General features: G+C 54.6%; 2 protein-coding genes across 5 annotated transcripts; one reads left to right on the plus strand and one right to left on the minus strand.

Moving 5' to 3' along the window:
• Positions 1-55: 55 nt before the first annotated feature.
• SLC30A2 (solute carrier family 30 member 2) lies at positions 56-7,423 on the plus strand. The gene is made up of 8 exons (XM_010993720.3): positions 56-166; positions 824-1,041; positions 1,633-1,779; positions 2,471-2,624; positions 3,368-3,560; positions 4,307-4,412; positions 5,523-5,657; positions 6,139-7,423. The coding sequence occupies exons 1-8, from the start codon at positions 117-119 to the stop codon at positions 6,282-6,284; spliced, it is 1,149 nt and encodes a 382-aa protein (XP_010992022.1). The 5' UTR covers positions 56-116; the 3' UTR covers positions 6,285-7,423.
• Positions 7,424-8,625: 1,202 nt separating this feature from the next.
• Positions 8,626-22,476, minus strand: EXTL1 (exostosin like glycosyltransferase 1). Of its 4 annotated transcripts, XR_838213.3 has the most exons (12): positions 20,825-22,476; positions 15,727-15,817; positions 15,311-15,418; positions 14,403-14,522; positions 13,738-13,870; positions 13,426-13,532; positions 12,741-12,830; positions 11,915-12,001; positions 11,358-11,518; positions 10,167-10,338; positions 9,616-10,006; positions 8,626-9,511 (listed from the first exon to the last, which is right to left on the minus strand). XR_838213.3 is itself a non-coding variant. In XM_031464413.2 (11 exons), the coding sequence occupies exons 1-11, from the start codon at positions 21,607-21,609 to the stop codon at positions 9,824-9,826; spliced, it is 2,001 nt and encodes a 666-aa protein (XP_031320273.1). In that variant the 5' UTR covers positions 21,610-22,476; the 3' UTR covers positions 8,626-9,823. The 4 variants fall into 4 exon arrangements, 3 of the variants coding, with proteins under 3 accessions (XP_031320273.1, XP_010992021.2, XP_031320274.1); XM_031464413.2 differs by having other exon boundaries at positions 8,626-10,006; positions 10,167-10,302; XM_010993719.3 differs by having other exon boundaries at positions 8,626-10,006.
• Between the last annotated feature and the right edge of the window lie 1,134 nt (positions 22,477-23,610).

Here is a 23,610-nt window from a genome sequence, read left to right on the forward strand (position 1 = left end):
CGCACGCGGCGGGGAGGCGGGCGTGGCGCGCAGGGCCCTCTCGGCAGGTGAGTGCGTGCTGTGGAGCGTCCGGCGCGCAACTTCCAGGGTGCACGCGGCGAGGCACGCAGGGCCGCATGGAGGCCACGGAGAAGCAGCATCTGTTGGACGCCAGGCCTGGAGCCCGGTAAGGCGAGAGCTTGGGGAGGGGCAGGAATTTGAGTGGCATCAGACGCACCTCCCCGTTTGCTTTTTTGGCAATGGATGGTTTTGGCGGTGGCTTGAACTGGGACCACATAGGAGGGGTGGGTGAGGTGAAGAAGAGGGGAAACCGAGCTTGAGTAGGGGGATCATCTCTCCCTCGCGTCTGAGCACAGATTCTGACCCTTACTGGTTAGTGGGGAGTGCATATCTGGAGCCCCGCCCCCGGGCCAGCACTTTGCCCCTGAGCAACCCTACTCTGGGAGGCCCTGTGTCCCCAAGTGCTTGAGAACGGGAATCTGCTCTTCTTCCTGAGCCTAAGCTCTGTTCCTTCTCCGCGCTCGGCTGGACCGGCCCGCCTCTTGGCCAGTTCCCAAGGTCTTTGCCTTCTCAAGGCCCTGGGAGGGATCGGGGAGGAGGGAGAACACAGGGCCAAGACTCCTGAACTGGTCATTCCCAGCACCCCCTGCAGACTGGGGCTTCTGGTCACTCCTCAGGCTCTGTTGGGCTTGAAGTGTCCTTAGCTCTTCTTCCAAAAGGGTACATGGGAACCCCAAGGACACACAGAGAGGTAGGGCTGCACTTAGCCCTCCTTGCTCCCATCTCAGAGCTGAATCTCCCATCACCTTTCCTCTCTGGACAGGTCTTACAGATCTCTGTGGCAGGATGGGCCTGGCTGGGTCCCTATGTCCTCACCTGGCATGGATTTGCAGCCCATTGAGATGGCTACCAAGAGCATCCATTACTGTCATGCCCAGAAGGGTCCTAGCAGTCATTGCGACCCCAAGAAGAAGCAGGCCTGGCGCCAGCTCTGTGTGGCCTCTGCCTTCTGCCTGCTGTTCATGATTGGGGAAGTAATTGGTAAGGACTTTTGTGCTAATTCAATGAAATTGGCATATGGATAGTGTGGATGATCCAAAAGGCTTTTCTCCTGGATGTTCACAGGAGTATTAATACTAATAGCTCCATTTATTGAACTCTTACCATGCTAAACCCTTTCTATGCACACTGTCTCACACAATCCTCACAACAACCTGTGCTGTAATATGGGTACTGTTATTCTCCTTATTTTACAGATGATGAAACTGAGGCACCATAAGGCGAAGTAACTTGCCCCAGATCACACACAACTAGTAGGTCAGGGAAGACCTGAATGCCTAGAAGGAAAGAGCATTTCCTGAGTGCCTACTATGCTTTCCAGACCCAATCTGAGCTTGATTTTCACATTCACCTTCTAAGTAGATTTTGCTAATCCCGTTTGACAGATAGTAGAAGTTGAGGCTCAGAGAAAGTAAGTCGTTTGCCAGTAGTTACACAGCTAGTGGTGGAGAGTTCTGGAGTCCATTGTCTTTCTCCAGACCTCATGGTTTCCCTGCTGCACAAACACTCTGGGAAGTTGGCTTCTTGGGGGGCTCATAAGAACCTTCCATTCTCCTGGCCCTGCCTCTGCAGGTGGTTACCTAGCACACAGCTTGGCAATCATGACAGATGCAGCCCACCTGCTCACTGACTTGGCCAGCATGCTCATCAGCCTCTTCTCTCTCTGGATGTCCTCCCGGCCAGCCACCAAGACCATGAACTTCGGCTGGCAGCGAGCTGGTGAGGGCCCTGATTGGGATGAAGATGGAGTAGGGAGAGGGGGTGGATCAAGACATAGATTTTTAAGTGGGTGCAATGGGTGGATCCCTGAGTAAGGCCAGGAGGGTGCCTTGGGTGGGGAAAGAGGATGTCAACTTTGACTTCTGTCCTTTGGGAGCTCCCAGTCTGATGGGAGAGCCCTGGTCCCCCGTCCTCTGGGAATTCCCACCTTGCAGGGAAGGAGAGTCAACCTTCCTAGAAATGGCTAGACTTCAAGAATAAATGACTGTTGCATTAACTCTGCTCATAACTGCATGCATCAGCTCTGGAGGGGAGGAAATGGGCAGGAAAGGTCAGAAAGCCTTCTAAAAGATACAGAAGTTCATCTCTGGGCTGCATTGTCATTTTGTGCTTGGCGGGAGATGGCCCGGCCTTTGTTCCTCAGTTTGCCAGCTGAGCAGTAGATATATATTTTTTAGTGAGTCAGTTTCAACATAAAAGGGTTGACCCAGATGATTTCTTGAGTTTCTTCTAGCTCAGACATTCTCAGATGTATGAGATGTATGAGTGGTGGGGCCCAGTGCAATCACACCAGCCATACCTCCAGCAGAGCCCAGTCCGACCCAGGCCTGGACTTTGTGGGGAGGGGGAGGGCTCCTCCGCCTTAGGGCCCCCTGCTAAGATTGGTATTGGGGGTCGGGTTCTTCCTCAGAAATCCTGGGCGCCCTGCTCTCTGTGCTGTCCATCTGGGTTGTGACTGGGGTACTGGTGTACCTGGCGGTGGAACGGCTCACCTCTGGGGACTATGAGATCGAGGAGGGAACCATGCTGATCACATCGGGCTGTGCTGTGGTTGTGAACATCATGTGAGTGTAACCTTGGTTCCCTGTGGGTCCTCCCTCCTCCCACCTCTCATACACATACCTACCTGCCTGCTCTTCGTAGAAGGAGGCTGAGATGCAGTCCAGTACAGGATGCAGGAACAGAACTTCCCTAGTGGTCTGAGCTCTGGCACCTGAAACACCTGGGTCCTGCCTTAGGCCTAGGGCAAGGCCAACAGGAGCTGTAAATCTGGGGCAGCATTAACTCCCCACCCCATACATGTCGGTGAATAACCAGAGAGGCTTCATACCTGAAGTGGGAGGGCTGAGTCTAGTTCTTGCAGGAGAAGGTTCCCTAGGGGCAGAAGCCAAGTCCTTTTTCAAGCTGATGTGCCTGAAATTGGTCTCAGGGAGAGGCAGGGTGTGTCTCCTTTGGATTCTCTCTCCCTTGCTCAGTGGCCTTGGATAAGCCACTTCCCTCTCTAGGCCTCAGCTTCACCGTCTGTGACATGGTGGGTAGGGATGATCTCCATGGTGCCCTCCTGCTCTAAGATTTGGCACTGGGGCATCTTTGTGCCCAGAATCAGCCTGGCATTGGCTGGAGCTGAGCCCTTTCTCCTGTGGCGCTCTGGGCCGAGGCCATATGGGTCGGGCTCCTCACATGGCCAAAGGGATCATGCAGTCTGGGGGTGGGGGTGGGATTTTTACCCCACAGGGAGGCCTGTCCTAATGGGTGGCTTCTACTTGCTACCTCGATGAGCTCCATGGCCTTGTCTCCACTTCCGTAGAATGGGGTTGATTCTTCACCAGTCCGGCCATGGACACAGTCATGGCCATGGGCACAGTCATGGCCATGGGCACAGCCACGACAGCAGCCAGCAGCAGGAGAACCCCAGTGTCCGAGCTGCCTTTATCCACGTGATTGGAGACTTTCTGCAGAGCTTGGGTGTTCTGGTGGCAGCCTATATTTTATACTTCAAGGTCAGAGCTGGAGACAGAGGGAGGTGGGCTGGGTGGGGAAGGAAGTGTAGATCTTGTGAGGGCTCCTCTCTGCACTGGACCCTTTCCAGATTCTAGCTTCCTCCCAACTGTGGGCACAAGGGTGGGGAGAGGGAAGGAACATTTATTCATACCCACCAAGTGTCAGTACTTCTTATCTTGACAACAGCCCTGAATGGGAAGTGGTAGTGTTTTCTATAGCTCAGAAAGGCTCAGTGACTTGCACAGTGTCACACAGCCGGTAAATTGTGGAGCCAGATTCAAACCCAGGGCTGTGCTGCCAAAGCCTGTGCATTACCCATCACACAGAGGCAGTGTGGTGTAGTAGAAAGAGCCAGGTGTTGGGTATGAAGCCTGGTCCACCCCTTGCTAGCTGCGTGATGTAGAGTGAGTCCCTTCCTCTAACTGAATCTCTGTTTTCGTCATCTATAAAATGGGCATGTTGGACCAGATGGAATCTAAGATTCCATTAAGCTCTGTCCATGTCTCAGCCCCTTGGGCCAGGACGGGTGGGAAGGTATTGTGCCTTGTTCTGAGCTATGGTCTGTCCTGCCTGTCCTTCTGGACACAGAATAAAAGGTAGGGAACTAGGAGGCAAGGCCAGGGTGAGGCTCATGCCCACCCTGCAGAGAGAGCACCTCTCCCCAACTGATACTGGGTGGGAGGGGAGAAAAGAGGTGGAGGTGTTGGGTGGTGAGCCCCAGCTCTGCCTTCCCATTTTCCTGTAGCCAGAGTACAAGTATATAGACCCCATCTGCACCTTCCTCTTCTCCATCCTCGTCCTGGGAACAACCGTAACCATCCTGAGAGATGTGATCCTGGTGCTGATGGAAGGTAACCTGGGCTTGGGGCTCCCATTTTGCTCTTGGCTGTCTAGCTCTAAGTTCAGGTGTGTGTGTGTGTGTGTGTGTGTGTGTGTATGTGTGTGTGTTGGGGAAGGGAGTACCAGTACATTGGTGGGGGGTCATGGTCTGGGGCCTGGCATAGGCTGCAGAATCTTCTGGGACCCTGGGCTGATCAGGGCATTGAGCTGGGCCCTCAGGTGTGGTTGTTCCTGGAAATGTCCTCTGGATCATCCTTTCCTTCACCCTAAACCCAAGGGTGCCCCTCCCTGCTGGGATGTGTCCTCTCTACCTACTCAGGGGGCTTCTGGGTGGTGTCTGCAGCAACTGGCACTCCGGCCCTTCTTCATATGTTTCCTTAGTCTCCATTTGCTGTCCCTTGGGGCAGGTAAGGACTATGCTTCTTATTGCCCAGTGGGCAGGGGTGAGGAGGCAGACTGAGGGTCAGAAAAAGATAGTGGGTGTTGGGCAAGACTACTGAATTCACTCCATGTTCTTCCTTTCTGAGGCTTCTGCCTCCGGAGGACATACCTGGGCTTTGAGGGGTGCTCAGTGGTGGTGAGTGGCCTGCCCTGAGTTACCACACTTATTCATCAGGCTTTCTTGTGCTCTAGGGTCTTGGGTCATAGGCCTCTATTTGGTTAGGGTCAGTTTGGTTCCTGGTTTGGGGTCAGGAGGAGTATTTGGCTGTAGGTCAGAACTGTTTCTCCAAGAATCTGACTGACACAAGTAAAAGTGAGATAGTCATGTCCTACATGGGTGCAGGGATCCCCAGGTTCCCTTCTTTCCAATCAAAAAAATTTAATCGAGCATCTGCTATGGGCCAGGCACTGTTCTAGGCACTGAGATAGGGTGGTAAACTAAACAACTGTCCTGCCCTCACAGAGTTTCCATTTTAGAGGGAGAGACAGCAAGAAACTGACAAATAAGATCATTTCAGACGGTGTTAACAGGGTGATATGATGGAGATCATTCGGGAGGTGGGGACAACATCCTATCTGCTGGCCAAGGAGTCCTAGTGAGGAGAAGACATTTGAGGAGTAGGCACCAGCATGGATGGGAGGGTGTGGTTTCCTTCAGCCCTCATCCCTGCTGTCCTCAGGGACCCCCAAGGGCATGGACTTCATTGCTGTGCGGGATCTGCTGCTGTCGGTGGATGGGGTGGAAGGTTTGCACAGCCTGCATATCTGGGCGCTGACCGTGGCCCAGCCTGTCCTGTCTGTCCACATCGCCATCGGTGAGTGGTGGGGACACTCAGGGTGGATAAGAGAGAGAGGCAGCCAGAGGCCTGGGGCCATCCCAGAGGGGTCCAGATGACCTCAGACGCTTGCAGCGCCCATGTGTTAGACCTGACACCCTGCTGAGTACTTGCCATACATTATTTCATTTGATCATCATAATCCCATTAACAGATGAAGAAACTGAGGTTGGGAGGATGGTAAAGTCATTTGCCCAGGCTTTTACAGCTAATAAGTGGCAGAGGAAAGATTCCTAGCCTTAAGCCGGTGCTTTTCCTGCTATTTTGGGATCATGCCAGGTATGGGAATCAGAGAGTTGCCTGGTATCCCCCTCTTGGGGGGTTTCTTGATGTTCAGGGTCCCCTATCTTGTTCTGCCAGGGGCAGGATATGAGACTTGGGCTCCTAATCATTCATAAGGGCCCAAGAGTGAGTAATCGGTTCTCTGGTGCTCCCCCTTGTGTGTCCTCTTGGCCTCCAGCTCAGAACACAGACTCCCAGGCTGTGCTGAAGGCAGCCAGTGCCCTCCTGCAGGGGAAGTTCCACTTCCACACTATGACCATCCAGATCGAGGACTACTCTGAGGACATGAAGGACTGCCAGTCATGCCAGGGCCCCTCGGACTGATGGCTTGGCCACGCACCAACTGGGGCATAGACAGGCCTGCAGATGGCTGGACTGAGTGTTCCCCGGGCCCAGCCAGGACTCTGCCTCCCACCACTGTGTTATAAACCAGGTGCCTCTCCTGATGGCTGCTCCATGTTCAGTGTGGAGAAGCCTTGTCCCACTCCAGGAATGGACGGTTTCCCTGCCTCTGCCACCTGACTACAGCAGCCCCAGGATGGGAACTCCGCAGGTGTAAAGCTAGCATCATCCCGCTCTTCCAGCAAACAGGTCAGCTCCTGGCAGGCCTGGGTTTGGGCCTAATCCTCAATTAATGCTGTCCTACCACCAGCCTTGGAAAGGCAATGAGGCGTAGTGAGCGGCGACAGACGGGATACTGACTTCAATGTCCCCTCACCTACTTGCCTCATTTCTCATTTTCAGTCTGTCTGGCCTTTGCCTTTTGAATCTGTAAAGAAGTTTTGGAACAGAGCCCCCTCCCTCTGCCTCTAACAATATGGTTTTAGGAGGCCTTAGGTGTCGAGGAGTTGTGAGGACCCTGCACACTCATGTGGGTCTGCCTGGGCTGGCCTGTGCCTTAGTCACTTCAGCTGTGTGCCAAATGTTTCCTTTTCCTGGAGGGAGGGGGCTTCTGACTAGGTCAGAACTTGGCTGGTTTCCTCTTTCCTTATTCCTCCAGCCCAGGGAGCTGAGCTAACACAAAGGTGCCCCAGTGGGAGGGCTGGAGGTGGAGAGGTTTCAGCTTGGGTCCTGCCCTAACAGCCCCACAGCCCTGGGCCACCTCTCTCGCCCTGATAGTGTCTGAGGGGTCGAGGACACTCTGTTGCTGGTACAGCCTGGCCTGCTCAGAACTTGGGGGTAGAGAACACAGAAGGTACAACCTGAACCAGAGACCCCAGCTTCCTGGGGTGTGTGTGAAGATTCCTGAATTAGGGGGTGGCTGGTGTTTACAAGATGAAGGGGGGGGGGACCTGTCCCCAGTCTCACAGAGGAGGCAGCAATGCCCAGTCATCAGGTGGCCCTAATCAAGTGGTCTGTCTCTGCCCTCAGGGAGGTCAGAGCCTCTTGCGTCTACAGAATGAGAATGTTGACACCTACCTCACAGGGTTGTTGTGAGGACCAAAGCCAAAGTCCGCTGAGCACCTGGTGGTCTTGGAAGAGTGGTTACTTTTATCATCATTCTGGAAAGATGGTCTGAGGCTGCTTTGCCGAGGAGCCAGGTGGGCTACCTCCCCAGGGGCAGCATTGGGTTTGTCTTGACTCTGTTCTGACTCATAGGTGGAGGAGGAGAGCTTTGTCACTCGCCTTCCCTTCTGAGCCTCTCTTCCCATCTATGAATGACCTCTTTGTGCCTCTCCAGCACTGTCATCCAGGGTTGTCTGTAATTGAGGTCTCTGGGTTCTTCAGCCCCTTGAAATCTGTGGGAAGTTGTTTGTGTTGGCTTGGAAGTGTGTGTGGGAAACTGCTGATGGTTGATCTCCACTCCACCCCTATCTCAAATCAAATTTTTCTCTCCATGAAGCCATGGCAGCCCCTAGGAGCCTGGATTCTGGGCTTTGCTGTATGCCAAGGGCTTACACCCCTCTCAAGAGGCAGTCATTGCTGTCCTCCATTTTTACAGATGAGAAAACTGAGGCTCAGAGAGGTTGAGTCACTTACCCACAGTCACACAGCCAGTAAGAGGCAGCTCTGGGATTTCTGCCTCATTCCCCTAGGTCTCCCCCACAGCAGGGACTGGGGACCTGCTCCGGCCTGTGTGTTGGTACAGTATGAGCCCTTGGGCCTGGCAGCCCACAGGCAAGGCCATGCCAAGGCAGTTCAGTGTTCTGGGTGCTGCAGCTGTGAGCGGGGATGGGAAAGGTGCCTCTTTCCCCTGGCTGGGCCTGGCACTTGGAGTCCTCCCCACCCTGGGAAGGCTGCCTGGGCTGCAGCTGCGTGCTTCCTCACCACTGTCCTTGACTCAGCGCCAGACTGTCTCCCCTCCCTTTTAACTCCCAGTACCCCCCTCCACCTCAAGAATCTGGTGGGCTACCAAAAGGGAGCCTTCTCTGTACCCTCAGCTGTGACTGGCTCCAGGGATGACCTGAGTCTCAGGGGCCAGAGGTCAAGCTGGAGGATGGAGGTAGGAGGCCTTGGGGACAGCATGTTCTGGCCAGCAAGCTAGTCACTAGTCACTAGTCACGGGAGTTTCCAAAGCTGCAAGACCATCAAAGCACAAAAACACCCGATGCCCTGGACCTGGGTTGGACCCACCATCCCTATCCCTCAGTGGTAGCAGCTCCCAGGCGAGACCTGAGTCCCCCTCCCCCGTGCAGCTGCTGTAGAGGTATTTATAGCCTGAGCGTGAGAGGGCAAGGACACAAGCTTTATTTCGGAAGTGATAATTCCAGTTCCAGGTGGATGAACCCAGGAGAACCTAGCATCCCCTCCCCCACTCACTCTCACCACCAGGGAGCTCGGACCGCCCCTGCTCCTACCTAGCCCATCTAGCCCACCTAGAAATGTCTCCATAGTCCTAACTGTGTGGGCCAAAGGGGTGAAGCCATTTTCTGATTCCTTTCTCTTCACGCCCAAGTTTTCAGACTTCGGGCTGCACGCCACCAACTTCCAGGTCCCTCACCTGGTCTGCTCTCCGACCCGATGGGCTTTCAAAACTCCATTCCCTATCGGACCGGAGAAAGCGCAGCGCGGTGCTGGCCTCTAGTGCCCCAGGCTGGTAATGCAGGACGACGGCAGTGCCTGAGTCGAGGGTCCCGGGCTAGGCAGGGCCACCAGCGTTCCCATCCCTCCTTCTCGCCTCCCAACTATGTTCCGCCCGGTCCGAAAGGGGAAGCCCCGAAACTGGCTCCCCGGCACTTATTTGTTTCATTGCTGAGGTGCGAGGATTGCGCCTGGCAATCCAGGTGTCTGCAGGAAGCTGCCTTCGGGGAGTTTTGTCTCTCACTCGGCACACCTTGTTCACGCCCTCGCCCCCTGTCCGCACAGAGCCCGGCACGTAGTCGGTGTCTCTTCCATCTATCTGTTCGTCAAATATTTGTGGCGCACCTGCCAGGCTAGAGAGAAGAGGACGCGGCCCCGGCCTTCCGGGCCAGTCTTGGGGCCTGATGGCGTGTGTACCTTGCAAAGCAGCACGAATAGCGTCGGGATTGCGGGACATGCCCGGCTGTGAAAGGCGCAGAGCATCTGGGGCGGGGGTGGGGGCCAGGCAAGTTCGTGGAGAAGGCGGGGATCTGAAAGACAAGTAGAGGTCAGCTCGGCAGAGAAGCCGAGAAAGGCATTCCAGGCAAGGGGTCTGCGAAGGCAGAGGCAGAGCCGCAGAGCCGGCGACGCGCACCTGGGACCTGCTGCTGGACTGGAGGGTGGGGCAAGTCCTCGGCCCTAGGGGCGCTAGAGCTGTGGTTGGCCAATCGGGATCTGCCGTGCTGGCTGACTGGCAGCCTTGACTGGGTCTCCAGACATCCAAGTTACGGGGCTGAGCCTCCCCTCCCCCCTAGGCAGTGCAGCTCCCCCGGGCAGCCAAGTTGGGTCTCAGTTGGTCCTTCCTAGGGCTTGTCCAGGCTGCGATACTTCTTACGCAGCACGGACACCGGGTCCTTGTAGAGCACTGGGTCCAGACGGAGGTGAGAGGATACCAGAGGCATGTGGCCGAACGCTGCCGCCATCTGGTTGATGCAATCCTGGGCTGCGGGCTGCGGCTCCTGCCTGAGCCCCGGACTCCCAGGTGCCTAAGAATGGGAGAAGAAATGCGCTGAAGGGCTTCTCTGTCCTTCAGAACGCCACCGCACCCCCGCCCTATGCAGCAAAAAGGATTTGGCTTAGACAGTGACGGAATCTTTTCCCCAACCAGGGCTGTCCCAGTACCGACCAGTCCCCCTAGGTCCTCACCAGTGGAGGTCTGGCCTCCTGATGCCACGACCCGTAGGGCACCTTGATAGGGGGCACCTTGGTGACTGCTGCTACTAGGAAGTTCATCAGGACATCCGCACAGGTGGGTGTCTCATCAGCCAGGTTCCTCAGAGCCCTGGGCAGGGAGTGGGTGAAGAGGGTGTGGTAATACCTGGGTTAGGAGAGGAGAGGGATAGGCTGTAGCAGAGTTCACCACCCCTGCCCCAGGCCTCATTTTTCTCCCTCTTGACGTCATTCTCCTTTGGACCCCAATCCCTAAGCCTCTTGTGAAAGCCCTGCTCCCTTTGCTGAGCCCTAGCTGCCTCAGAGAGCTCCCATCCCAAGTAGGCACTGCTCTCCACTATTCTGTGTTCTTTGGCTTGTCTGCAGCCAATGGTGAACTCCCTGCCCCTGCCTTACGGCTCCCTGGGGCCCCCTCCTCTCAGCTCTGAGGTCTGAACTCAGACAGAGAATGAGGAGAGGGTCAACTGGTTCCAAGGCCATCCAACATGGCAGCCCAAAGACCAGCTTCAGGAACGCTGTGGATTAACCAGACTGATGCTCTGGCAAGTGAGCTTTGAATCATGCAGGTCCTCCTACAGAGCAGCCAGTGCCCACCCTACAGACACAAGGGATATTCTTCATTCTACCAAGAGTTCCTGCAGAGTTCCTGGGTGAGTCCACAAGAGGTTCCAGGTTATACAAATTTGATTTAAACTCATTTAAGGAACCCCTCTCAAGAAGGCCCTTCAGAATTCAGCTCCTGGGGCATTGCAGGCAGCTTCTGGAAGGCCTGGGGCAAGCCCTAGCCCATCACACACTCATTTATAAAGTATCAGGACCATTCTCTGGATATGGTCCCCCCCCACCCCCCAAACCCATATCCTTAGCATGGCTCTACTCAAAACAACACTAGCTACCGTTTGTTGACTATCTGTATGCCAAGGACTTCATATACTTTACTTATTTGATGATCACACCAGCCCTGTGAGATGAATACACTTTACAGATGAGAAAACTGAAACTCAGGAGAGGTGAGGAGGCTTGCCCATCACAGTGCTGGGAAGTGGCTTTGACCTGGATCTCTGGGCTCTAGGCTGACTACTGTGTTCACTCCTACGCCACCCTGCTCCTTGTTCAAAGAGGGAGTCTCTGGCCCTTAAAGCCCAGTGCCGGGGCTACCATCTGTACCTATGGTAGAAGGCAGCTGAGGTGAGAACCATGGAGAATTCATTGGCCTTCTCTGCAGTGTAGCCCCAGCCACCCCGGGTCTCATCCCAGAAGTGGCTCCACGTCAGAAAGCCGACCATCCGCTCTGGGAAGCTCTGCCACACCACAAAAGCGAAGTCCACCTGGGGAGATATTTAAGTGAGGTTATGAGGAAGGACTTCCTGACCAGCCAGGATCATCCAGAGACAGGGAGGCAAGGCCAGCCTGGCTGAGGGGGGCTCAGGACAGAGGGTATGGGAACATGAAGTTTCCAAAGGATATTTAGGGGAACTTTCCCAGCTGGGAGATAGAAACTATGTGTTTTCAGCTGGGAGCTGAAACAAATGGTTTCCAAAGAGTCTGTGGAAATTTCTATTAGATTTCTAAGGAGGAGGCTGATTGGCTCACTGGGCATGATTTCAAAAGCAGGAGGCTGGACCTCTTGACCTTGGGTCATCCCAGCTCCCGGAATCTGAGGGGCTGCCAGGGCCCTCTGGCTCTGTCCCCACCCCCATGGGGCTCCTCTTGGGAGCCCTCACCTCACTTGTGGAAAGACTGCTGTGGGCATCTAGGCTGAGGATGGCATCGGTGCTGACGGCACTGTACGGGAAGAAGCGGTCACTGGCCTGCAGCGGGAGGGAGGGGAGGGCAACTCAACCGTGGGAACCCTCCCCGGGCTCCCACGGTGATATCTGAGTATCTGCTAAGCAGGAGCCCCTGCAGGCATAGTGTAAAAGGAAGAGCAGTGAAAACAGCAAGTCTGCCTGGAACTCGAACTTGAGGAACTCATTTTATCTCGCTGGACTTCAGTTTCCACTTTGGTCAAATGAGGCCGTTGGAATCTAGGGCCCTTTCAGTTTTGACATTTCAGGATTCCTCTATTGTCACATTTAATGCTCACCTCAACCTTGGAAAGGGTTGTCAGACATCCTTTGTTCAAAAGAAACAGATCCAGAGAGATGAAGGGACTTTTCCCAGAACTACACAGCAAGCAGGTGTGTTGCACCAACCCAGGTTCTCGGAAGGCACTCCCTCACCTCCCCCTCCCCCGGCTGATGTGCTACCACCTGTCTGCATTTCCTCAAGATCTCAGGTTTCTCTTCCATCCCTTACCTGAGACAGCAATGTGCTCCCTTTGCCTTCCCTCATGACATAAAACCCCAGTTCTCTGGAAGCACAATTCGCAAGGACCAGGGATGGAAGAGAATCATTTCTATTAGGCCTGCAGCTGAAATCCACAGGCCCAACTTGAAGTCCAGTTTTGGCTCGGGTCCAAGTTAATCACACATCCGTGTGTGCCCTTTTCCCCAGATCCCAGCATTCTGGGTCTGAGCCCACCCTTCCATGCACGTCCCCATCCCTCACCTTCCTATGCCCACCAATGACTGTCAGGGGCACGGCTGTCTTGGGCCACCTGGGTGGGGGTGGCTTCTCACAGCTCCAGAGAACCAAGATCTAGAAGGAAAGAGAGGTGTTTCTGAAGACTGGGGCAGGAAGGCAAGGGGTCCCAGGAGTAATCTTTCTCAGGGTGGAAGAAGTTTGGTAGGGCATCTGTATATGTGAGCTTGGAAGTTGCTCCATCTGCGCTCTGGCTGAGCTAACTGCTTGCCTCCTTTGCAAGTACTCTCAGGAGTCTGTCTGGCTTCTCTGGAAGTGACATTTGACAGTGTGTGTGCCAGGAAGTGCTAACTGAATCTGAATCTGGGGCAGAATCCTTTCCTACTTTTTCTCTGCATCCTCAGCATTGAGCCCAGGGGGCTCAGCAGATGCTGGGTGAATAAATAAATGAACACATGTATGTTTACTTCAACCTCCCCAAGAGGCACCTGTTTTGGGGGTGGCTTCATCAGTTTCCATGAGGGACAGGGAATGGGGAGGGGACAAGGAACTTGGAATTTAAAGAAAAAGACAGCAATGGTACTTGAAAATCCTTCCCATGCCTCCCCCCAAAATGTGTAGTTATCCTTGGCATCTAGATGTCTTCAAGGGCTCTGCCCTGTCCCTTGCCCCCACCCTGGATTCCCGCACCTCAGCTGGCAAGGGGGCAGACCTGGGCACAGTGCTGGGAGCCTGCCACCACCTGGATGAGCTTCAGCGGGAGCTGGCCTGGAGCCTCCACCCAGATCAGAGCACTGAACCTGCCCACAGGGCGGGAGCCTGGGAAATAAGACACAGGCTATTAGAGTGGGAGGGGACAGAATCCCCTGGAGAGTGACCTAAGTTGGGGACTTGGGGACCCAGGAGAGATGTTGGGGATTTGAGGAGGGGCTTGGCGAGGCTCTATGGTTGAGGCTGGGGCAGATGTGGAGAGAGTTGATGAGGGGACTTCAAGCTGTCCCATCCCCCCATCCCTAGGGCATACCCTGTTGCAGGTGATAGAAGGGGAAGTCCACGGGGCTTGTGGAAAAAGTGGGCAGGGCCAGGAGTGCCCCTGGAGGGCTGTTCCACAGTAGTGAGGGGCGAGCCGATGCTCCAAAGATCCGGTCTTGAATTATCTGTGAAATGAGAGACAGCTGTGCAGAAGGAGTGGCCAGTGTGGCCATGGGCGGGGTCGGAGCCACACACCTCCCGCTTCAGAAATCTGGGCCGGGGCAGCAACTGTAGCACCAGATTGCTGGGGACAGAAGGGTTCAGGTGCAGGGAGTCCAGAGTAGAGGACACTCAGTAATGGTGAAGTCACTCATGGCAGACATCACTAACAGGTCCTGACATTTCCTCTTGACCCAGAATCCCTCCCAACACTCCCCCAGGCAACCAGGACCCATCAACTGGAGTTGGCACATGCTTTGAAATCTATTTGCTACAGATATCCCTCTACCGATGGGGAAACTGACACCAAGACTGGAGAAGGAACTCATCTAAGCACTCCAGGCCAAGTCTCATATTCATCCCAGAAGCATCTTCAAGGAGGAAGCCCAAATCCCAGGGCAGAGGGGGTGTCCAGAGAGAGGGGCATGGAAAGGGGACAGGGATGAGGCGGAGCCAAGCATCAGAGCCCCCATCAGGTGAGTCCCCGTCACCCCTCACCTCCAGAGTGGTGTGGATGACCTTCTCCACTGAGGAGAAGTAGGCATCCCATAGAAACTGGGTCTGCTGACGCAGGGCAAGGACCCGTGTGAGGGGCATCTCCTGGAGGGCAGCCAGGACCTGAGGGAGAAAAGGAGAAGGCACAAGGGCCCTGTCAGGTCCTGACTCACCCTGGGCTGGGGACAGTCTAGCTTAGGAACCAGAAACCCCCTGCCCACGGTTCTCCAGGTGGGTTGGCAGTGCCATCCTTGACCAAGTCCCAGGTAACTTAGCAATCAAGAGTTTAAGGGTCACAGAGAGCTGGGTTAAAATGCCACTTAGTAACTGTGTGACTGAGGACAAGCTACTTAACCTCTCTGAGTCTGTTTCATCATCAGTAAGGTGGAGACAATAATAGTACTCCCCTCCTAGGGTGGTTGTGAGGATTAAAGTAGATGATACATATTCAGTGCTTAGCATGTAAAGGCTCAGTGAATGGAAGCTATTGCTATTAACTCCCTACACCATTCTCACTTCTCGGGGATTCACAGCTCACACATGTTTTTCAGAGCTGGGCAAAATTAGCTTCATCAGATGGATAAGTCACTGTGCATTTTGCTTTCCCACCCCATGGAGGTACTCAGATTTTGGACTTTTTGTGGCCTTCCCTTAAACTGGACCAGTTGGGGCTGGGCCTGTGGAGATCATCTGGTCTAACTTACTCCTTTGCACAGATGGGGAAACTGAGGCTGAAGAAAGACTCAGGACTTGCTCTCAGAACCCAAGAGGCTTGGGGCTGGGGACAAAATCATCAGTATACATCAATGGGGGATAAGAATGAGGACCGACACCAGCGTGGGGGCCAGGATCCCAGGGTCCTCCCATGTCCTGGGTTCAGTCCCCACCCCGTGGGCAGGGCCCTGAGCTACCTGAAGTGGGAGCCTCTCGTCAGCTACAATGGCTGCCTTGGTCCAATCGATGACCTCGGAGAAGGGCAGCTCCCAGTGAGGGCTGAGAAGCACAGGGATGCAGCCAGCCTGGGGAGTAGAGGGGTCACTGGGGAGCCCAGTCCCGCTGCACACTCACCCCCTCCTCCCTGTTCCAAGTCAGCAACTACTGTACTGGGGGCAAAGGGTAAAGAGGAGAGAAAAGTGGTTGATATTTCTGGGGTGGCTCGCTGGGAGTGGGTTGTTCTACAGAGGGTGCAGTGAATATGGCTGTAGGCACACCTGAGTCCCAAAGCAAAGGAGTCACCACTCCTTCTCATTGGCCTGGGCCCAGACTACTCTGCCAACTCAGGAGTGTGGCAGAATAGGGATGGCGGACGCCCAAGTTGGGATGGTACCTGTAGGGCTTGGAGGAAGTGCCAGGCATCAGGACTGCGGCCAGGGATGAGGCAGAAGGTGGCACTGGGTAGTAATGCCCCATGGGGGGTCCTAAGGAGACACACGAGAGGGTCCCACAAATACAAGGCCAGAGACAGCTGCCTTGATGACCCCTGGCCCCCTACACCAGCACTCCCAAATTCACAATGTGCAAACCCACCGTCATGTTCTCATGTTAACGCTCGTACACACACGCACACACACTGACACTCACACAAACACCTGCCCCTCGCCCATGGTTGGGGTGGCAGGCAGGAGCCCTGAGTTCTAGCTCTGTCACTGCCCTTGGTGGTCTCAAGACACCTCCCTTCTCATCTCTGGACCTTGGTTCTCTCATTTGCAAAATGGGAGGTGGCGGGAACTGATGTTTCCAAGGCTGGTCTGACTTGGGCAAGCCTGCACTTGCCCCCCCACTGCTCTGCCACACGCGGACTCGGGGCAGCCCTCACCTGAGTGGCCTCCATGCCCTGCCCTCCCCCATCCTGAGAGCCCAGGCCTGTGAAAGCCTCCTCTGTCAGGAGGTGGGCTGGGCCTCCAGCCTGGAACCACACAGGAAACTGCTCTCCAGAGGCCCCCTCGCCCAGAGGACAGGCGTCCTCTGTTCTGCCCACCTCCCCCCAACCCCCACCAGCCCCAGGGCCACACTCAGGCTGCGTGTGCCTGTGGGGGAGGGGCAGGAGTCACAGTCTCCTCAGAGCCACCTCCGTGGGACTGCCCGGCCAGGGAAGCAGTGCCCACGATCTAGCTATGGTGTGTGTTTGTGTGTGTCCACGACTCCAGGCTCATAAGCCTGCTCTGAGTGGGACTGATGAATAGGGCCTTAAGGGTCCCAGGACCCTCCTCAGCTAGAGCCCATCTGCTCCTGAGTCTGAACCTTTAAGAAGCAGCCCTAGGAGTACTCGGTCAACCTCTGGGCCAACCCTCATTGACCAGATGGGGAGACTGAGTCTCAGAGCCCAGCTCAGGGTCTCAGAAAGGGCTGGACAGTGCTGGAACTGGAACCATTGTGTTAACTCCTGACCCGGGCTTATTTGAACCACCCCAGAGCTGCTGCCCAGGGGTCTCCCAGGGGACCCTGTCTTCTTTGTCTGATGCTCAGGTGTCCACCAGACTTCCCCTGGAAGAAGCCACAAGTTAAGCAGGATACCTTCTACCTCGTTAAAAGATACAGCACCAGCCAACTACAGCTCTCCCCCGATAAAGTCCTAAGGGACTGAAAACTTCCAAGTTGAGGGCTTCAGAGAACCTAGAGACAGAGAGCCTGCTGAACAAACTGTACCCGTCATTCCTCATTAACCTCCATTGTTCCTTCTGTCTTTGCACCTCTTGCTCCCTCAGCCTGGAGCACCCCACCCTGCCTTGCAGCCCGAGAAATTCCTCCTCCTACTCTGTCTTAACGGCTAAAGCTCAAACATCATCTTCTCGGGGAAGCCCTCCTTGGGCTCTCCAGAGATGGCTCCTCCCTCTCCGCTTCCACAGCCCCTATGTATGCTGTAGTCATAATGAACTAAGCTAACCCTCACTGAGCACATACTTTGTTCCAGGCACAGTTCTAAGTGCTTTACATGCATTGACTCACTTCATTCTCACAGCAACCCTATGAGATGGGAGGTGTGTGCTGTTAGTATCCCATTTTATAGATGGTCACACAGCTCTAAAGTACAGGAGCCAGGCAGGCAGCCTGCCCAGACTCCCTGCTAAACAGTGTGTGTCATAACCAGTGACTTGTCTGTCTCTCCTACAAGAACGAAATCGTTGAGGGCTGGGGCCGTGCCTCCTTCATCTCAGTATCCCAGGGGCCTGGCAGTGTGCCTGGCAGAGGATGGGCACTCAGTGGGTGCTAAATGAATCAGTGGTTAGTGTGCAACAGAGGAGAGACCTGGGATCAATGGACCAAATGTCTGAAGTCATTTGGTTATGTCAGTTTCAGCATAAATTCTAATAGCCAGTGGGTGGCCTTGGGAGGTGGTGAGCTCCACATCAGATGCTGGATGAGCACCTGTGTGTCCTTATGTGTGTTGCAAGGGGATGTTGTCGTAACTGCCAATGATCTGTGACCCTATAAAGTGCTTGCTGCAAACTTGGTGCCTCAAAGCCCAAGGCTGTTGTCAGTGTGACTCCACCCTTGGCCCAAGGTAGGGTCACATTATGACTTCCATGTGCTCCAGGCACTTTGGCCTTTGTGGCCTCTCTGCCATGAAAATACTATAAAAATTACATTTGATAACTGGGTTGTATAAAAATGAACATACTAATAGTATATATTAAAGCATTTTTTTCTGCTGAAAAGTTCATTTTTCTTCTTCTGATTTTCAAGAAATGAAAACGTTTTTATGGGTCCCTAAAGTCTCATGGGCTTTAGGCACTAGGCCTCCTGTGTCCAGTGGAGACAGGCCAGGGGACCTTAAAACATGCACTGAATTTACGTAAAAAGACCAAAAAATGGGGGAGAGCATATACACATGTTTATATACAAACAGAGTACCTCAGAAAAGACAGAAGAGAAACTAGAAACAGTTTGTGGCTCCAGGAAGGAAAACTGGGTGGCCAGAGATGGGGTGGGAGGGAGGTTTTACTGTATACCCTTTTGTGCCTTTGGAATTTTGTACCATGTGAATGAATTCCCTATTCATAAAAAATAAATAAATAACAGTTTAAATGGGTGGAGGCTTATTCCAAAGCAACAGGAGGCTGTTCAATGAAGGTGGAAAAATATGGGCTTTGGAGCCAGAAGTGTGGGGTTTAATCCTAGCTCTGCTGTTTCCAAGTGCCTGATCAGAACAGTGAGGGAGGCTGTGGTGAATCAAGGAGCTTGTCACCAAAGGCCCTTGGCTGGCCCCTCCTACCTCTCAGAGCCTCAGTTTCTTGTTCACTGAAATGGGGATAATAACACCTCCCTTGAAGGCTGCTTGAGAGGATTAGCTGTGACTTCTATAAAGCGGTGGGCACAGCACTTGGCCCAGATCTCCCCAGATGCTCACTTTCTCCCCTCCCCCTCATGGAGTGAATGTGGGACAGGCTGGGACTGTGAATCGCCTCTTTCTCTGGCCAGCACTTGTTTATTCAGGCCACTTTCCGGGGGCTGGCCTGTGGCTGTGGGCCTCCCTCTCTGTCCCTATTCTTGACTGGCTGGCTCAGCAGCTGCCTGGCACCTTGGGGAAACTGAGGCTCCAGCTACTCCAGCAATTACAAGTCCTCTCACCTGCAGGTGGGCGGAGGCCAAAGACAGAATTTCTTGAAGCTTGGAGGATAGAGGCTGCCAGGCATCACATCTTGGAAATAAACTTATCAAAATGCCACTCAGAGGGTGGCCCATGCTTGTTAGAAAGCCTTTTAGGGGAGGGTGTAGCTCAGTGGTAGAGCACATGCTCAGCATGCATGCGGTCCTAGGTTCAATCCCCAGTACTTCCATTTAAAAAAATAATTAAATAAATAGACCTAATAATCTCCCCCCAACCCCTGCCCTCCAAAAAAACTAAAAAGGAAGGAAGAAAGAAAGGAAGAAAGGAAGAAGACCTTGGCCACTTCTGGCCAATTTGGGATCAATCAGTCAACATTTAGTAAGTGCCTACTGACTGTGTGCACCCCATAAGTTTCAGTTTCTCAAAGAAGTTCAGGCTGAAATAGCTTCCAGATTCACCAACAACTGACTGCATTTGGCAGTAACTAAAGTCAGCCAAAAGAAGAACTTCCTCTAACCAAGAATGGCGGGCTAGATGCCTAATCAGAAGTGAGGCCGGGCAAGGTGAACAGAGAACCTTGTCACCAAAGATGGGCTCTGTCCAAGTTCTGAGACTGAGGTGCCTGGGGGATCCCTGGATTTTCAGGTGACTGCTAAGAGTGCCTGCTAGGGATGGGTCCCCACAGAAGGGCCACGGGGACTGACGGCAATTCTGCTCTTACCCCTGGCTGTGGGACTCCCTGGAGGCCATATGCCTTCTGGAGGTAGAGGGATTCCATTCCCTCGAGAGCACTGTGGCTGAGAGAAGTCCCAGGAGCCCCAAGCAGAGGCAAAAATGGAACTTGGCCCCATGGAGAATTCCTGGGAGGGAAGTGGAGCTCAGAATAAGCCCTGTTGTTCTAGCAAAGAACAGGGAGATACCTGAGACAGGGGACAAGGGACAGATTCTAGAGCAATAGGTTCCAACCCCATCCAGGAGATGGAGGGGGAACCCTCTGCCACAGGGACCCTGAGTAACCTCAAAAGGACTTTCATTCTTGTCTGTCCAACCAGCCTTTGGATACTTCTGGCCTCCTGGGGGTGCAGAGGGGTTAGGGTGCTTAGGGGTTAACTGCTTTACCACTTGAGGTGCGTCACCCCAACTAGCCTAGGTAGAGAAAAGTTCCTGAATGAGCTGTGCATGTCCCCATAGGGGACAATTATGTGTATTCAGCCACTCTCACTGGTGGGAAGTTCTTCTGTAGGTCTGACTTAATTCATATTTGCTATAACCCAAGGCTGTTAATCCCCCAAATTAGACATAGCAGCTTCTATGTGTGACCATGGCTTTGAGGCATTTGACAGGGTTGATTAGAATCTCTTGCCTAATGCCCAGAATTCTAATGCTGAAGGCTTTGGAGACAGGCAATTCTGGATTAAAATACTGGCGGTGCTTTTTCTGGCTGGGTGGCCTCAGGCTTTAGTGTCTGGTACACAAACTCTTAAAAGATAGTAATTAGTGTTATTTTATTACAATCATTTATAAAAGCACTTAGCAAATAGTAAGCACTATAGAATTGTATGTTAAATAAAATATTAGGGAAGGAGGGATTGTAATAAAAGAAGAAGACTAAGTAGGAGTGAGTCATGTTTTATGTTTTTACAGATCCCCAAGGAAGAATTCCAAAACCTGCTTTGGACAGCCCTTATAGCAAATCACCATCTTGGTGGCAGTGTTCTCTGCTGTCTAACCTGATTCCCTCCTGCTGCAGCTGAGGCCTCAGTTTTCCAGGACTAGCTGGTTTGCCCACCTCAATCCTGCCCTCTACCCTGGGCTCTGGGCTTCCTCCCATCACATACCCTTCCCATCCAGCCCCCAAGGGGGAAGGTCCACTTACTGCTTGGGTCCATGGTCCTGCTCACAGTGCCCATCCCAGGGGCAGGCAGAGGAGTTGGTGCCTGCTGTGTGCCACCGGCCCCTCTCCCCTGCCAGGGCTAGCAGAGCCACCCCGGGGCGGGGGCTGTGCTGCTGCAGCTGGCCAGGTGCCCCACCTCGCAATGGGTGGGCTTCAGGGAGAAGCGGGAGGGCCACGTCAAAGCCGGCCCGGAAGGTATCCACTGTTGGGCTGGCCTTGGCCACCATTGCCTGCCCCAGCTGGACAGTCCGGGGGCAAGGGGCTGGGTGGAGATTGAGGACCAGATGGTTCCTGCCCTCATCCCATTGTGCAGGCACTGGCTCGCACTGTCCAGCCGGGGTGTCCGAGCTGAGGAGGAGGAGGAGGCAGGCCTCGGCAGGGCTGACCGTGTGGTAGCGGGAGCCTTCAATGGAAGCCAGGATCCTGCGGCGAGTCTCAGAGATGGGTCCAGCTGCCGGGTACACAAATACCTTGAAGCCGCCATCTCTGCACTTCGAGGCATCAAAGCAAGCTCCCCAGTTGCAACTGCCACCACGGGGTGCTTGAGGAGGTTGAGGGCCATCTTCCAGGAGCTCGCCAGGCTGGGAGAAACTCTGCAGGAGCTCTGCGTCCAGCCAGCGGGGCCAGCCTTGGGAAGCCCTTGCCCGGGGTCTGGCAGGCACTGCCAGGCGGAGAAGGGGGAAGACTCCCAGCAGGATGAGCAGCCAGGAGGCCGACAGTGCCAGCCAGAGGGACTTTCTTCTCCATGACTGCATGTGGCCACCCATAGCCAGGGCTACAGGAAGCAAGAGGAGCAGGGGCGTGAGGGTGGGCCTCTGGGGCTGGGATCCACCTTCTAGGTTAGTGCCCTCATTGTATAGATGGGAAGACTGAGGCCCATCAAAGGCAGGCTGCCTGTGAAAGATGAAATCGCAAGTCACAGGCCAGGCATCGGGAGGCCACGTAGGACCCAACTCTGTGGCCCTGCCTTCCTGTGGTCAGGACTCTGCTTCCTTGGCTTTTGGACAACCAAGCCAGCCTTTGCCCTCCCAGTGGGGTCCCCTGCCCCTGGGCACTGCTCAGGCTGATGCAACCCCTGTCCAGACTGCAAAGCAGTGTCCTTCTGGCCTCCTGGCTACGTCCCCTGACCTTGGCCTCAACAGAGAGGAGGGCCGTCTGCCAGGCCATGGGGGACCCGTCAGGGCTCCCATAGGAGGCAGCTTGGCCAGGATGTAGGGCTGTATGGAAGCGGGGCTGGTCTCCCCAGTCCTCCCCCTGCCTGAGCAGCCCCTGAGCAGCCTTGGCCACCCTGTGCCCACTGGCAGGCACTCCTGGGCTGTGGATCTTCTGGCTGGAGCTAAAATTAGACCCTACTCCCCATGTGGGCTCCCAGGGTCAGCTGAGGTCAAGGCCTGAGTGCAGCCGGTGGCCCCTGCCTGGGGGGCTGGGAGGGCTCTGGGTCCTGGTCTCCTCCCACGCTGTCTCCAGTTTGGGCAGCTTGGCCTCTCCTCCCCCAACCCCTGGCAGCTGGTCCTGCACCCTCTGGCTTGGAGCTATCAGGGTGCAGAGGCCAGGGACCCCGTGCCAAACCCCTGCCCCATGGCCCCCAAGCCCTGCCGGTGTCTTCCGTCCCCTCTCAGGGCAGCATCTGGCCAGACTAGATCTCTTTCCTAGCGGCAGCCTGGCTCCTCCCCTGCCAGCCCTGATTCGCTCCTGGCTGGGAGGCAGGGTCTCCACTTAACCCCTTCCAAACCAGTTTTCTGGATTGCTAATAGTAATAACCAGCAGGGCCCACACCTCACAGTTGGCCTCGAGCTATCACAACCTCTGCCTCTGAATTCTCACAGCGACCTTCCAGGTCAAGGTTTATCACTGCTGTTTCCTAGAGATAAGAAAAGTGAAGCTTAGAGAGAGGATGGTATCTTTCTACGGTGACCCACCTAAGGAATGGCAGGGTGGGGATTTGAACCCTGAGCTCCTGACCCTAATGCTTAGAACTTTCCACTGGTCAGCCCAGGGCAGGGGATTCGCTCCTGGCTGGGAGGCAGGGTCTCCTCTTAACCCCTTCCATCCACAGATGAGATAAGTCAGGTGTCATGTGGTTGAGGGTGGAGGGTATTGGGTAAGGTGCCCCAGCTGTTCCCAGGATTGGTCCCTCTTCCCTACTCCCCCCCCCCCCACCAATCTCATCCAGCTCCAGCTTTTCCAGGCCCATTCCTGACACTTTACACTCAGGGGCACTGCTCTGCCCTTTCCTGGAGCTCAGTAGGAAGGGTCTGCAGGGCTGGGTCCTTACTACAGTCCATATGGGAGGTTCCTCCTGAGGGTGAACTGACCCTCCATGAGTCCACACCCCACTGAGGGTTCCCCCGATCAGTTCTCGATTAGTTCTCAGGGGCTGTGCTCTCTGAGGGGAGTCAGGAATGGGAGGGAAAATCAGCCATTAACAAAACAGATAAGTAAAATATCTCATGTGACATTTGGCAATAATGCTCCGGGGAAGGGGAGGGTCTACAATGTTAAATGTTAAAGGCAGGCCTCCCTGAAAAACTGACATTTGAGGTGAGAGAGTGAGCGGAGGGTGTTTCTAGGGTGCAGTCACTCGAGGCGGGGGAGCAGCCAGGGCACAGATTGTGGGTGAGGAGAGTGCCTGCCATGTGCCAGGCCTGGTGGACCTTGTTTTCATAGCACCACTCAGACTCTAGGCCAGAGGCTGACATAGCGGCAGAGATGGAAACAGGGAGCCCTGTTGGGCCAGGTGAGTCATGCAGGGGAGCCGCAATGGTGGT

This window comes from Camelus dromedarius, chromosome 14, assembly GCF_036321535.1.
Source record: "Camelus dromedarius isolate mCamDro1 chromosome 14, mCamDro1.pat, whole genome shotgun sequence".
NCBI classification, from domain to species: domain Eukaryota; kingdom Metazoa; phylum Chordata; class Mammalia; order Artiodactyla; family Camelidae; genus Camelus; species Camelus dromedarius.